The sequence below is a fragment of the Zosterops lateralis genome (genome assembly GCF_965231275.1).
Source record: "Zosterops lateralis genome assembly, chromosome: 15".
Classification (NCBI taxonomy): domain Eukaryota; kingdom Metazoa; phylum Chordata; class Aves; order Passeriformes; family Zosteropidae; genus Zosterops; species Zosterops lateralis.
This window is the reverse complement of record NC_139775.1, coordinates 4,485,596-4,497,561: the sequence shown is the minus strand read 5'-3', so window position 1 is coordinate 4,497,561 and position 11,966 is coordinate 4,485,596. Positions and strand designations below refer to the sequence as shown.

Below are 11,966 nucleotides of genomic sequence, written 5' to 3'. Positions count from 1 at the left end.
ATTACACACCTCACCATGGATTTATCATACAAGGGCTGGCCAGGCCTTTGAAGGCAGCTGACGGCTCCCAGCTGGCCAGGAACTCACTCGCGTGGCCTCTGCAGCTTCCTAATGGGAACAGGGTGGAAAACCTGGGCTCAAAGGTTACCCAGAATGACTAAGAGAGGAAAAATCCCTCCTGCCACTCCTGTGATAATCAAAGGGGTGTGGAGAAGAAGTTTCAATTCCTCACTGCCAAAGAGGAAAATAAGATAAATATATATGTATATATAGAAATTACACAGCCAATTCCTGTATTAAGGAAGAAGCCTTCATGTCATCAAAATCAGTCTTGAAATAATCTTGCTTGTGGTGTAAGGAAGCCGAGCCAGATAGCCCAAGCTCCCTTGAAATGTCTTTCAAACACATCTAATCTGTTTACTCCCGGGATTTACTGCTGGCGGTACCTGGGACCTCGCCTCTGAGATTTCCTACAGTTTGTGATCCCAGCAGGTCAAAGTTTCCAAAGGTGGGGAGAAGAGGCAATCCCTTCCCTGCCTGTACGAAAGGTATGCGCCTTGGGGCTACTAATTTAGAACCAATGAATCAGGAATAAGTCACATTAAAAGCGTCCAGCACCGGTGTTTACAGAGCACCTCCTCCGAGCAGACAAAGGCGTGTGTCAACAGGGAAAGTGCCGTGTAGTTTGCGTGGCTCCGAGTATTTAAACAGCTTTTGCAGAGATGTGAACGTGTTGCCAGGGAAGCAGGAGCCTTGCACGGATAGAGGTGCCCTCCTGCTCTGTACAATGGGAAAAATGGAGCTGCCCCTGCACTCCCTGCTTTTTGTTTCCATCTTTGCAGCTTAAAAAAAGGCAGAAAAGGCAGTTCTTCCAGAGGCTGATTAATGGCCCTTCTGCACAAATTGCATTTTGCACATATTTAAAAATCTTGAGCTAGATAACTCTTTGACCTAAAATATAATAGGTTCCTCTCTTTTTTTCCTGATAGTGTCTGACATTTTTTATGTTTTCTTACCTTATTTTTGAAGCAAGTCCTTTCTAACTTGAGGAACAAAGTGGCTCTGGATGCGTGTGCACCCCCTGCACCTGTGTGGCTGGTGGCTGCTCTACATGCCACTAGTCCAGTTTTGGCGCTCACCACCACTTCTCAGACCACCAGGAGGGATGTCCCAGTCTGGCCCAGGACCAAGAGGCCCAGGAAATGTGCCCAGCACAGCTCCCATTCCCATGGTGTATGGTCCCTGGGGTGATCCATGTCATGCCCTGCCTGTGAACCATTCCCCAAATTTTCTCTTCCCCAGAGCTCTGTGTGGGTGAGATGTCAGACCAGGTTATATTAAGCCCATTGCTGAAAGGACCAGGGACGATGGCTCCCATGGGCACATAGCAACTATGCTACAGAAAGAGTGAAAAATTCAGGGAACAAGTGGCACTGTAATCCATCTTACCTACCCGGAATATCCATGTACTGATACAAGATGTATCCATGTACTGATCTCTATAAACACACCCTTTTCTCCATATGGGTGGGTATATATTTATATGCACCGGCCTCAAAATACCAGTTAGTTTTTATTAGCCCCATTTGCAGATGGGGTGATGATGACAGACAAAGTGTTTTGATCCCTCTAGGCTGCTCCTCCTTGGGAGGGGAGAGTTGGAGTCTTCTCTCCCCAGGAGAGGTAAGAGAGGGAGGTGAGTTCTCCCAAACCCCCAAGGAGCTCCTTGGTGCGGAGATCTTGCTCAGCTCTCACTTGGAATCGTGCTGGCAAATAAACATGAAAGTGAAATCGGCATTGTGAGATAGTTATGCAAGAGTGGGCGGATCCCAGGACTCAGCCATTGTTCCAAACGTTTAATTAACATTATGAAAGCTGATTAAAGGAAAATCTTTAACCTCCAGGGAAATCCCATTTTCCCTCACTTCCCATACTGCTGTAATTTTCACAATGTAAGAAGGAAAGTGTTATTTCAAGGCATGATTCATATCAGCTACAACCTGATCTTTGCCACAGTCATGTCCTGCATCTTAAATAATCGCCAGCAGTGACACCAGACGGGGACACTTCTGAGACAGCATTTTTCCCCCTTTATCCCATGACCTGAATTGCCATCATAATTTCTAGACTTTGTGTCATCCTGGCATGACGACAAGTGTTCACCCACGCTCCAGAGCTAAAAGTTGGTTCACAAGGACAGCGATACCTACCCAGACACAGCATCTCAGATACAAAGTGCGAATGACACGCCACAGTCCGGAGTGGTAACAGCAGGGGCTGTTTGCTTTGGTCACCACAGCAAATTCCTTTGAAGGCAGGAGAGTGGAGCATCATCTCCAGTGACTCCCATATAACCTTGAGTTGAACCACTTACCCTTTCTGCTCTTTTAGAACTGGGGGCAAAGGCAGTGTTACCTCTCAGGACACTGCAAACTCATGAATATAACCAGGCACTGGAGATATTTAAGTAGAAATTGCTATTGTAAATTATGTTAGTGGAAAAATTTGTTTTCAGCTGCAGTGGGTCTGTGAGCAAGCACAGCCCCCCAGTATCAGTTGTGTATGGGTGGCACATTGCCTCTCTGCTCTTCCAGGACTATTTTAATTATATGGCACGGCCCATCAGAGACCTAATCCCAGGATCTAATCCTGGAGGCAACAGACAGCTGCCTGTCTGCCCTGTGTACTCAGAGAAGTGCCCTTGGGGCTGCAGTGAGGGTGATGCAGATGATGGGACAGGAGAACAAGCACTCACCCCAGACACAGCAGGCACCTGCCCAGGGACAGCCCTGGTCACCCCTGGCCAGGGCAGCACCAGCTCCTTGACCTCTCTGCCATGTGAGTGGCACTGGGCAGACTCCACAGCCCTGAGTCCTCCCCTGGTTAACAAGAATCTGGCTGGATGCTGCATCTACAGACCTCCAAATCTAATTAAGAACACACACGGCTCCAGTCCTTTCCGAGCATCAGGCTTATATAAATACATACACATATAAATACACGGTACAAATACAGCCTCTGGCAGCAGGAACAGTCTCGTACTCAGATCTTCAGCAGTTCTTTCCATCTGTAGATCCTGCAGGTCAAAGACACTGCAGAGCTTCAGGAGCCATTCTGGAAAGGGGAAAGATTATTTTTTCCCACTGTCGTCTGCATGCACGTGATGCAAAATCCATTTTAATTCTGATACAACAGGGTCATGCTCACTACTCAGACAATGAAGAACAGGCACAACTTTTGTGCACAGAGACATTAGTAAAGCAGAAGCTCTACTTGTAGGATGAAATTCGTCCTCCAAAAAGCACTAGAGGTAAACCAAACTCACACCGTGAATACCAAATGTATGAAATTCTGACTCAATAAAAGGCAGACAGCTGTGTTTTCTGATAAAAATGTGCCTTTATTTTTTTAATTATTCTTTTCATTACCTGGATTCTGTGTTTGTCAGAGCAACAAAAACAAAACATAGTTTCTTTGATATGCAGCAAATCTGAAAACAATCCTGCAAATAGCACAACACAAAAACTCCCACAAAAAGGGAAAGCTATAAAATTTGAGAGGCGACGAGGCTTTCAGAAGTGCCAGTTTCCCAGTGCAATGGCTGGAAGGGTGGCCTGGCCTGGCGGCAGTTCAATCATTTTGTAACGAAGGACAAATACTTTCAACATCCTGAGAAAGAGGGCGGGGGGACGGGGGCATGACTCCCTTGCTTTCCCTCCTCCTGCTATTCTTTCTCCTCCCTCCCCCCACCCCTTGGATTTTCAATAGCTCTTTAGTGTTTCCATCAAAGGCTTTTACCATTCATCCTCCCTTCTGGTGCCTGCCTTCCACCTGTCTATCCATCACAGCCCTAACCCAGGTCCCTTTCTTGTTCCCCCCTTTGCTATTTTTCACGCGGTGGGATTTGTTTATAAGCTTCTGTATTACCTAAACTGTAGGGGAAGAGGCTGCTGAGAGGAAAGTGAGAAAGCAGGATTAAGGAGGAATAATTCAGCTCCATTGCATTTCCATCTGAACGGTCATAAAATGTGCAAATCCTGTTCCTGGGAATTTCGTGTCAGAGGTCTTCCCTGCCACTGCCCTTCCCGTAGCCCTTCTCTCTTTCCATCTCATGGAAAAACAAGTCTTGGGAGGGATGACTGTAACTCCACAGACCCCAAAAGCCATGACGTGTGTGCCAGCAGGGAGGAGGCCCATAGCAGCACGTGTGCAGGGAGACACTCCAGATGTGGCCATAAACTGCAGACAAGGGGGTGGGAGGCTGCAGGGATTGAATCCAGCAGGACAACAGGAGTGAGCAGGGAAAGGCTGCTCAATATGACAGCTCCCAACACCCCCAGCTAATTAATGAGCCTGGGTAAAATACAAAAATAACCTGTCAAGCTTGTTGGCTCTCAAAGTAAATTGTACAGAAATATGTGATTCAGACCCCAGCAGCTTGAAGAGTTTCTACTCTCTCATTTTTAGCTCATCACCATCACAAGGCACCAAAATAGGCACAGGCCAGCTTTCCAGACCCTAGAGACCCACCAACAACCCACCTGTCAGCAAACTGCCAGACAGGAGAAGGGCCACTGCTCTGTACAGGTCAATGGAGATCTGTCACTGGTTCAAGCAGAAGTCACTGTGACTCCTGGGCTACCTGACCAAACACTCTCAGAAGAACAGGTAATGCTAAAAAAGAAGGTGGCCCTCAACCTGTCCCCAACCCTAGTGAGCCCACAAACCTTTCCTTGCTGGAACTTCATGTCATATCTGCTGGACCTGGCAACAGCTAGCAGCTATCTTCCACTTACAGACACATCCTGGAGATACTGCAGATCACCCAGCAGGTAGCACATGTCAAAATAAGTTCCTCTGATTGGCAGTTATTTATTATTTTTAAACAAAATGTGAACAGATTGAATGGGTTGCTCAGCAGCAGCTCAGTTCATAGTTTGGCAACTTCTTGGACAGTTTGACCATACATATGACAACACAAAATAAATTTCACTTGCTTGCAGTAGCAGTTGGCTATAAATTCAGTCCATCGATGATTTATAGCTCTAGCAGCAGTGGGTTATATGAAATGAGAAGCCCTTTCATCCTTAAACTGCTCTGCAGTCTGGTAGGGATGATGAAAGCCATTGTTCCTAAGGCCAGAGGAGAGCAGGAGTTCATTCAGCTGTGGTAGGAGGAGGTGTGCAAATTGGGTCCAAAGGTGAGAGGAGGCCCGGAGACACAGCAGCCCTTGGTTTCGAAGAGCAGCCAGAAAGAAATCCTTAATGATGCTCAGCCGTGCTTTGCAGGCTGGAGGGGAGCAATATTTCCATCAACTAAATGATCTCAACTCTTTGGCTTCCCTAAGGGCACAGCACCAGGACAGACTGGGATCGCTCACCAGAGTCACTCTCAGATGTTTGTGTTCTTCCCACCCACCAGCAGCCCCGAACCTGAGCATGTCTTTGGCACAGCAGGTGGGATCCTTAATCCTGCAGAGGGCCAGCCCCAAGCGAAGATTAGCAGAAGAATCTGTTTTCATTAAAATCCAACCTACCATTACCATCCTCCCTGATGGTTTAAAATGCGCATGTCCAGCTCTTGTAGCAGCTCTGTTTCTGCAGGGAAAGGGCAGTTCAGCAACCTGCCTCTTCACTTTCTAATGTCTCTCTTTCTTTTAATCATCAAGTAACTAAGACAGACACACTGAGGAATGTTAAATGCACCTCCTCCTGGAGAATTTTGCCAGCAGGATCAATGGAATTGGGATTTTGCCTTTATTATGTTTCTTTTGACCATGGAACTGGTCTGATTTTCCTCCCAGTGAATTTTTTTAAATGGGAAAAAAAAAAAAAACCACAAAACAACAAAACAGGAAAAGACATACAAATAAACACTAATACGTACAGGAAAAATACAAAACTTAGCACCATGCACTCCCCTCATTATTAGACAAAGGTTGGGAAAGGTTCACAAGTGTAAAACGCTCATGTGAATTATGAGATTACTGCTCAGTTTTCTTTCAAGTCGTGGGCTGGAAACAGATGGTGGCTGTAGCATTTATGACGGCACAACATGTTACTGCAAGCCTAGCCATCTCTCTCTCTCTCCTCTCAAAAATGCAGCTGCAAAGAAAGTTGTGGAAAATCACATTAATAATCTCTTCCACCACACAGTTTTCCAGCCCTTCATCCCTGGCCAGCACATGGACAGAGCCATCTTGTATGCCAGCAAGAACACTCTCCTAATCCCTGTCCTGAATAGTTACCACTGACTGGCTTATTTAACAGCTAGTTAAAATGTGAGGTTTGTTAGCATTGTAAAAAAGCATCCAGAAAGCAAGTCCTTAAGGTCAGGGCAGATGCCATGAGATCCCAAGGGCTCCCTAAGGGAAACACTCAGAAAGAAGCCATCAGACTGTCTTTTAGCTGTTTATTATTTAAACATTCAGTTCAGGCCAAGCAGGTTGATTTATAAAGAAGCAGAAAGACAGATATAACAATTGCAAAAGCATCTTTGTAACTCAGGAGTCCAAATCCCACTTCCAAGCAAGAGTAGAAACTTTCACAAGGGCAAAGGCCTCTGGATTTTCAGTCAGACAGCCTTCCAGTGACCACAGGCTTAGAAGGATCTGGGGCCCTGAAGATACAAAGAGCAACTAACCCCACATTTAAATATCTTGCCTGTACACAAGAAAAAAATATTTGTGCCTCAGTCCTGATGGAAATGCCTTGCTGCCTAAAATACATTCATACCTGGACTTGAACCCTTGAGCCGAGCCAGGGGCACAAACCCTCCACTCTCAAGGCACCACAGAGGGCACAGAGAACTCTTCGAACACTACAAAACTGTTACCTGTCACCTCGGATTTCTGTGTGCTTTACAAATGTGAAACAATCCTGTATCACATCGTTTCTGAGAGCATTAACTCTCTGGGATTCCAAAATTGGGATTTTAGAATTACTTCTTCACTTGAGTTAATTAAGACTCTGTCAAATAATAATTTTTCCAGGCAAGTGTCACTGGTGTATCAGGGTACCCATGTTGCTATTTTCACTTTGCTAGCCTCACTACCTGGTTGGGAACATCAGCACAAATTTTATGTATTCATCCTTAGCCACTCCAGTGTGTTCCTGCCATGCTTCCTGCAGCCAGCTACACACAGGGCAGCATTTCTGCCCTCTGGGTTGTAGAACAGGGCAACTAAAAGCAAGATAGACTTTTACCATTCCCTTTATCACTTTTCACAGCTAGACCAGGAAGTTGCTACAGAAATTCAATAGTGTACACACTTGAAACTCCAAACAGCCTTTTGCCAGAGATAGACTCTTTCCAGGTGATATGACCATACATATCCACTGCATATCTGTCATAACTGCAAAAGCCCTCAGACCTTTTCTCTAAGATAGAGAAGGTGCCATTCCGTTTTTCTTTTGGAAATCTCCTCCTGCAGAATTCATTACTATCTTATGCAACAATGTATTTCCTGTAAGTACTGAAATATAAAGTGTATTAGAAGTTTCCACTTCTGTTTTTATCTTTTCCTGATCTAGCCTGAAAATTCTTTTGAAGTTCCTCAAAGTGTTCTTCATATATGCTTGTTTTAGGAAATACCAGATCACTATTGGCAAACTTCTCCTTAATTAAGTGAGATAAAGGAATCAAGATGATATGATCTGCTTAATTTCCCCACTTTTTAAGGTACCATTTTAAGATTTTTTTCCCCCACTTGCCTTTGAAAAGAAACACACTGAAGGAACTAAGGGAGGGGAAGGCCCAGAGCGCTCTTGGCTCTCCAGTGTAGCTGAGCTTTGCTGGGAGAAAACCACTGAACAGTTAAAGCTTTCCCTCATTCCTATGGAATGGTTTCTTGAATGGTTTATTGAATGGTTTCAGACCCTTCTGAAACTCACACCACTCAGGACAATGCTTAAGGGGAAAAGACTGAACTGTGCTGTGTTGGCAGAGTGGGCTCTTCAGGGCCTCAGCTCAGAGAGTCAACTCACATCAGTGCCCAACTTTAGCACAAGGAACTTCAAAGAAACATCTCACACACCTCAGGTTCAGGTTTGCACTGTCTCCTTTGATGAATCACAGCTTAGGATGTGCAGGGAGCTGAAGGGAAACATTTGCAAGGCCCCAAAACCCCTGTTAGCTCCACAGGCCTGGCCCCACCACTCTGGATGGGCCAACAGGCTCTTAACAACAAATGAATGTGAGCTCTTCTGAAGCCCCTCTGGAAGAAATATACCCCAGGAGAGTTAAACTTTGATGCAAAAGCGGTATTTGGGGCAATCAGTGAAGTACACAAGCTGAGCATTAACCTGCCTGCTGAAGAAACCACTCTGGGATAAATTGCTTCTGTCACTTTTGCTGTGGACACCCCTGGAGTCAAGGGGAATTCAGCTCTTGGGCAGGTTTTTGAGAAGCTTCCTGGCTCCAAGGAGACCCCTGAGCAGAATACTTTACATTGGGTGGGTTTGGGCCAAGAAATTTCCTCACTTCCCAGTGTGTGAACACAGAGCCCTCACCCTCCCTGGAGCATCCTCCCTCCTCCTTTGGCCCCACACACTCCAACAGCAGCTGAGCAGGGCCCAGAGGTGAAATCTGCTCTCCTGAAACTTCCCTGGTCTTCATTTTAACCAGCACCACCTTTGTACAGAAAACACATGTAAAGCCAAGTGCTAAGGGAAGGTGAAGCGTGGCTGGAGTGAAGGGGACTCCCCATCTGAAATGTCTGAAATGTTTGAGTGCTGCTGCCTAGAGATGGAAGGCAGAAGTCGTGGTGACATCGTTGGGTCAAAATTAGTCTCTCTTCAGAAGACAGAGACGTTCTGAAACCAACAAAGGTTTGTTGAAAGTCATGTAAAAATGAATTAAAAGTGGATGCCCAAATCTCTTAGACTGCTGAGAAAATTCCAGCTAGAGATGTCCAGCAAGTCTGGAGGGCTCCTTCACACTTCACTGAGGTTTAAAAGCTTGAGCTCATCCCCAAAGGGAGATGAGGCCACCCAGCACTTCACCCATAGGCCCTCTGTGAACAGAGTCTTTCTTGTGGTCAAAGAGGGGCTATCCTGAATTTATGTCTTACTTCTCCCTTTGTGAGCAAACAAAACAATTTCTATGAGTAATTCTACCCACTAATTGCCAAGGAAAAGTCTGGCAAGAAATGTTCTGCATTTTTGTCAGGTCAGAGGCTTCCCTAAACAAAGTTGCTGTTTTATGTTTTCTATCAGCACATGTTCACATCCGGGGTCCTTGGTGAATTCCAGTGTGGATGAGTCTCTGTGGGAAATTGCTTTTCCCTATTTTCTTGTTTTAAGTGCTCCAGGAAATGAGTCTATTTTTACAACAATACTGAACAGCTAAATATGAAACCATTATCTGCTTTGTGGCAAGAGTTTCGGGTCAGTTCTCAGGTAACTGTCACCTCCAGAGAAAGTCAATGGAGTTGTATCTGTTCATGCAAGGTAGAGGCCTCACCAATTATGTAATTGGTTGATCAGTTACCAGAACACAGAGCTACCACAGGCCTAAGGAGTGTCTTGTTTTCATGCGTCTCAAAGTTCATCCAAGCCCTGATGCATTGATAAGTGAAGTATTCCAGAATTATGGTCTGTAAAGATGATAATTAACTGCTGAAAGATTTAAGCGTGAGCATTCTCTCTGAACATATACTTTGTCACTGAATGATCCTTATAAGTAATATCTCTTCTATATGCTTTTTACACCTGCCAAATAAACCAGGGTGGGATTTTAAGAAGTGTTTAAAATGCTTTTCTCCTACTTATTTGTGGTTGCTTTCAAGAACAAAGATGTTTTCTAAGTCCCAGGGGATTTCAAGCACTATGGGCCCAACTGCATCTGTGTGCTTCTGCTTTTTGCACACCTGATTTCATAGCTACTCTGAATTTCAAAGCTGGACAGTAAACCCAGTTGCCTTCACTATGCAAGATCTAAGATAGTACACAGAGGCCAAAACACCAGGTCTGATCTGAAGATGAGTGTGTAACACTTGTTACAAACTTGGCTCCTTATTTCCTGGTTTGAGGGACTACTCCAGACTTCACGTGTGAACTCCTTTTCTATTAGAGCACTCAAGTGAGCCTTTCTTTGTGTATTTTATCTAAGAACTTGGAAGACATCTGGCATGCACAAGTCCAAACAGAAGTTCTTGAGTTGCTCTCAAAACTCAAACCAAGTCAGATTTGGTGGCCTGCTAGTAAGTCAAATATATAAAGTATTTGATTACTCTCTATGGGAAGAAGTAACCCTGGCAAAATGTGACATGAAATCTTCAAGTGACAGAAATCCTATTACCAGGATGCTCCTAGAATTTCATCCATTGGTTATGAGCTAGACCAAGAGTTAGCACTTTCTTACCTTCGTGTTGGGAAAGAGGTATTCATGACTTTCCACCTGATTGGAAAGCTCACCAAACGTCAGTCGAGACCAGCATACAGAAAACAGAGACAATATCTAAGGAAAACAGAACCTAACCTATGACTTGTTCTTTGATTTACAACTGCGATTGTGGGCCCCACCTCACAGTCATATGCCATGGTAATAGGCAGCAGTTCAACAAGAACTAGTCCTAACTTTTCACATGTTGTAGTGATTCTGAGCTACTTCAGCACATACTTTAGCCTGATGCAGCAAATAATTAGAATGACTAAAGGGACAGGTGGCACAACACAACTGAAAAAAAGAATGATTGAGCCTTTGGTCTTGTTTATTCTACCGTCTAATTTTTTTTTTTTCCCCTAAACCGAAAGTTGCCGAATTTCACACGAAATTTGCTTTCATTAATTTCTCCCATCTCAAATTTGCCTGTTAGTAGTACAACTGTGAGTTTTCAAACAACATCCTGAGGTACCCAAACAGATCATCTGAAATGGGCTCACTGGCATTAGTGGTCCTGAATACACTCATGCCAAGAAAATACTTTCCAAAAAAAGAACAAATACGTAATTCAAAATGGCAACCTCCATGGGAGCAGGAATGGCACACTCCTGTTTTCCTGGCTGTATATACAAGTCTGGTTACTTCATCTTTGGGGTTGCTTACAAAATACATCAACACACTGAGAGCACAAAGACCCCCAGCTCACAGCTGGGATCCTGTGTCAGGAAGGCACACTCTAATTAAAAAATAAAGCATCAACTCTGCTCCATTTGCCTGAGGTCAATGAGATGTTTGTCCAAACCTAGGAGCATGCTCAGGCACCAGTTTGAAGAAGAGCAAACACAGGCCTCTCTTAAAGTGTTTTTCCATGTCAGGGCCTGGGAAAAAAATTTCAGATTGGGCACATGATAAAAACAGGTCCCCATGGAAATGTTACCCATACCATAAAAGGAAGGGATGACACTGAACTAAGGGAGAATGAAAATTGTCTACTGAATTTTTGTAAATTCCCATAAAATCTGAGTCTTGTTCTACGTGCATAATTTTGACTGCAAGTCATGAAAGGCTGACTCCTAAGAGAAGCAGGAAATGACTGGCTCATGATAGGATAAAAGGCTGCATAATTGCATGGGCAGAAAGATGGATTTTCATCAATCACTACATTCTCTGACAATATGGCAGCGGCTTTTGATCACATATCCGATGCACAGTAATTAGGCAAAATGACTTACCCTCAATCTTTTCAGTATTTAGCTCTAAGGGTGCAAGGATTCATTCTTGGAAAGGGAAGATGGTCGTGTGATTTAGGGCACTGGATGAGCACTCAGATCTGAGTCCTCTCCCTGGTTCTGCCACAGCCTTGCTGTATGACCTTGCACAGGCTTTTCTCCATGCCTCGGTCTCGCCTAAAATGGGATAACAATAGTTCTTTATTTCACAGGAATACAAACCAGCTCAAGGCTGCACCACAGAGATGCTACAGCAAAGAGCAGCACAGAAAAGCTCAGACACAGAATAACACCTTGCTAATAGAATGTGGGAACACAGACAGTAATTAAATTGAGTAATAAACACAGAACATA

General features: G+C 44.5%; 1 protein-coding gene across 1 annotated transcript in view; it reads right to left on the bottom strand.

The window, feature by feature from the left end:
- Positions 1-3,434: 3,434 nt before the first annotated feature.
- PDGFA (platelet derived growth factor subunit A) overlaps positions 3,435-11,966 on the bottom strand; it is a 35,054-nt gene continuing 26,522 nt past the window's right edge. Inside the window, exons 6-7 of the mRNA XM_083872750.1 lie at positions 11,616-11,789; positions 3,435-6,104 (exon numbers count right to left, since the gene is read on the bottom strand). Coding sequence (XP_083728876.1) covers positions 11,656-11,789 — 134 coding nt within the window. The 3' untranslated portion in view covers positions 3,435-6,104; positions 11,616-11,655. The remainder of the gene's footprint in view (positions 6,105-11,615; positions 11,790-11,966) is intronic.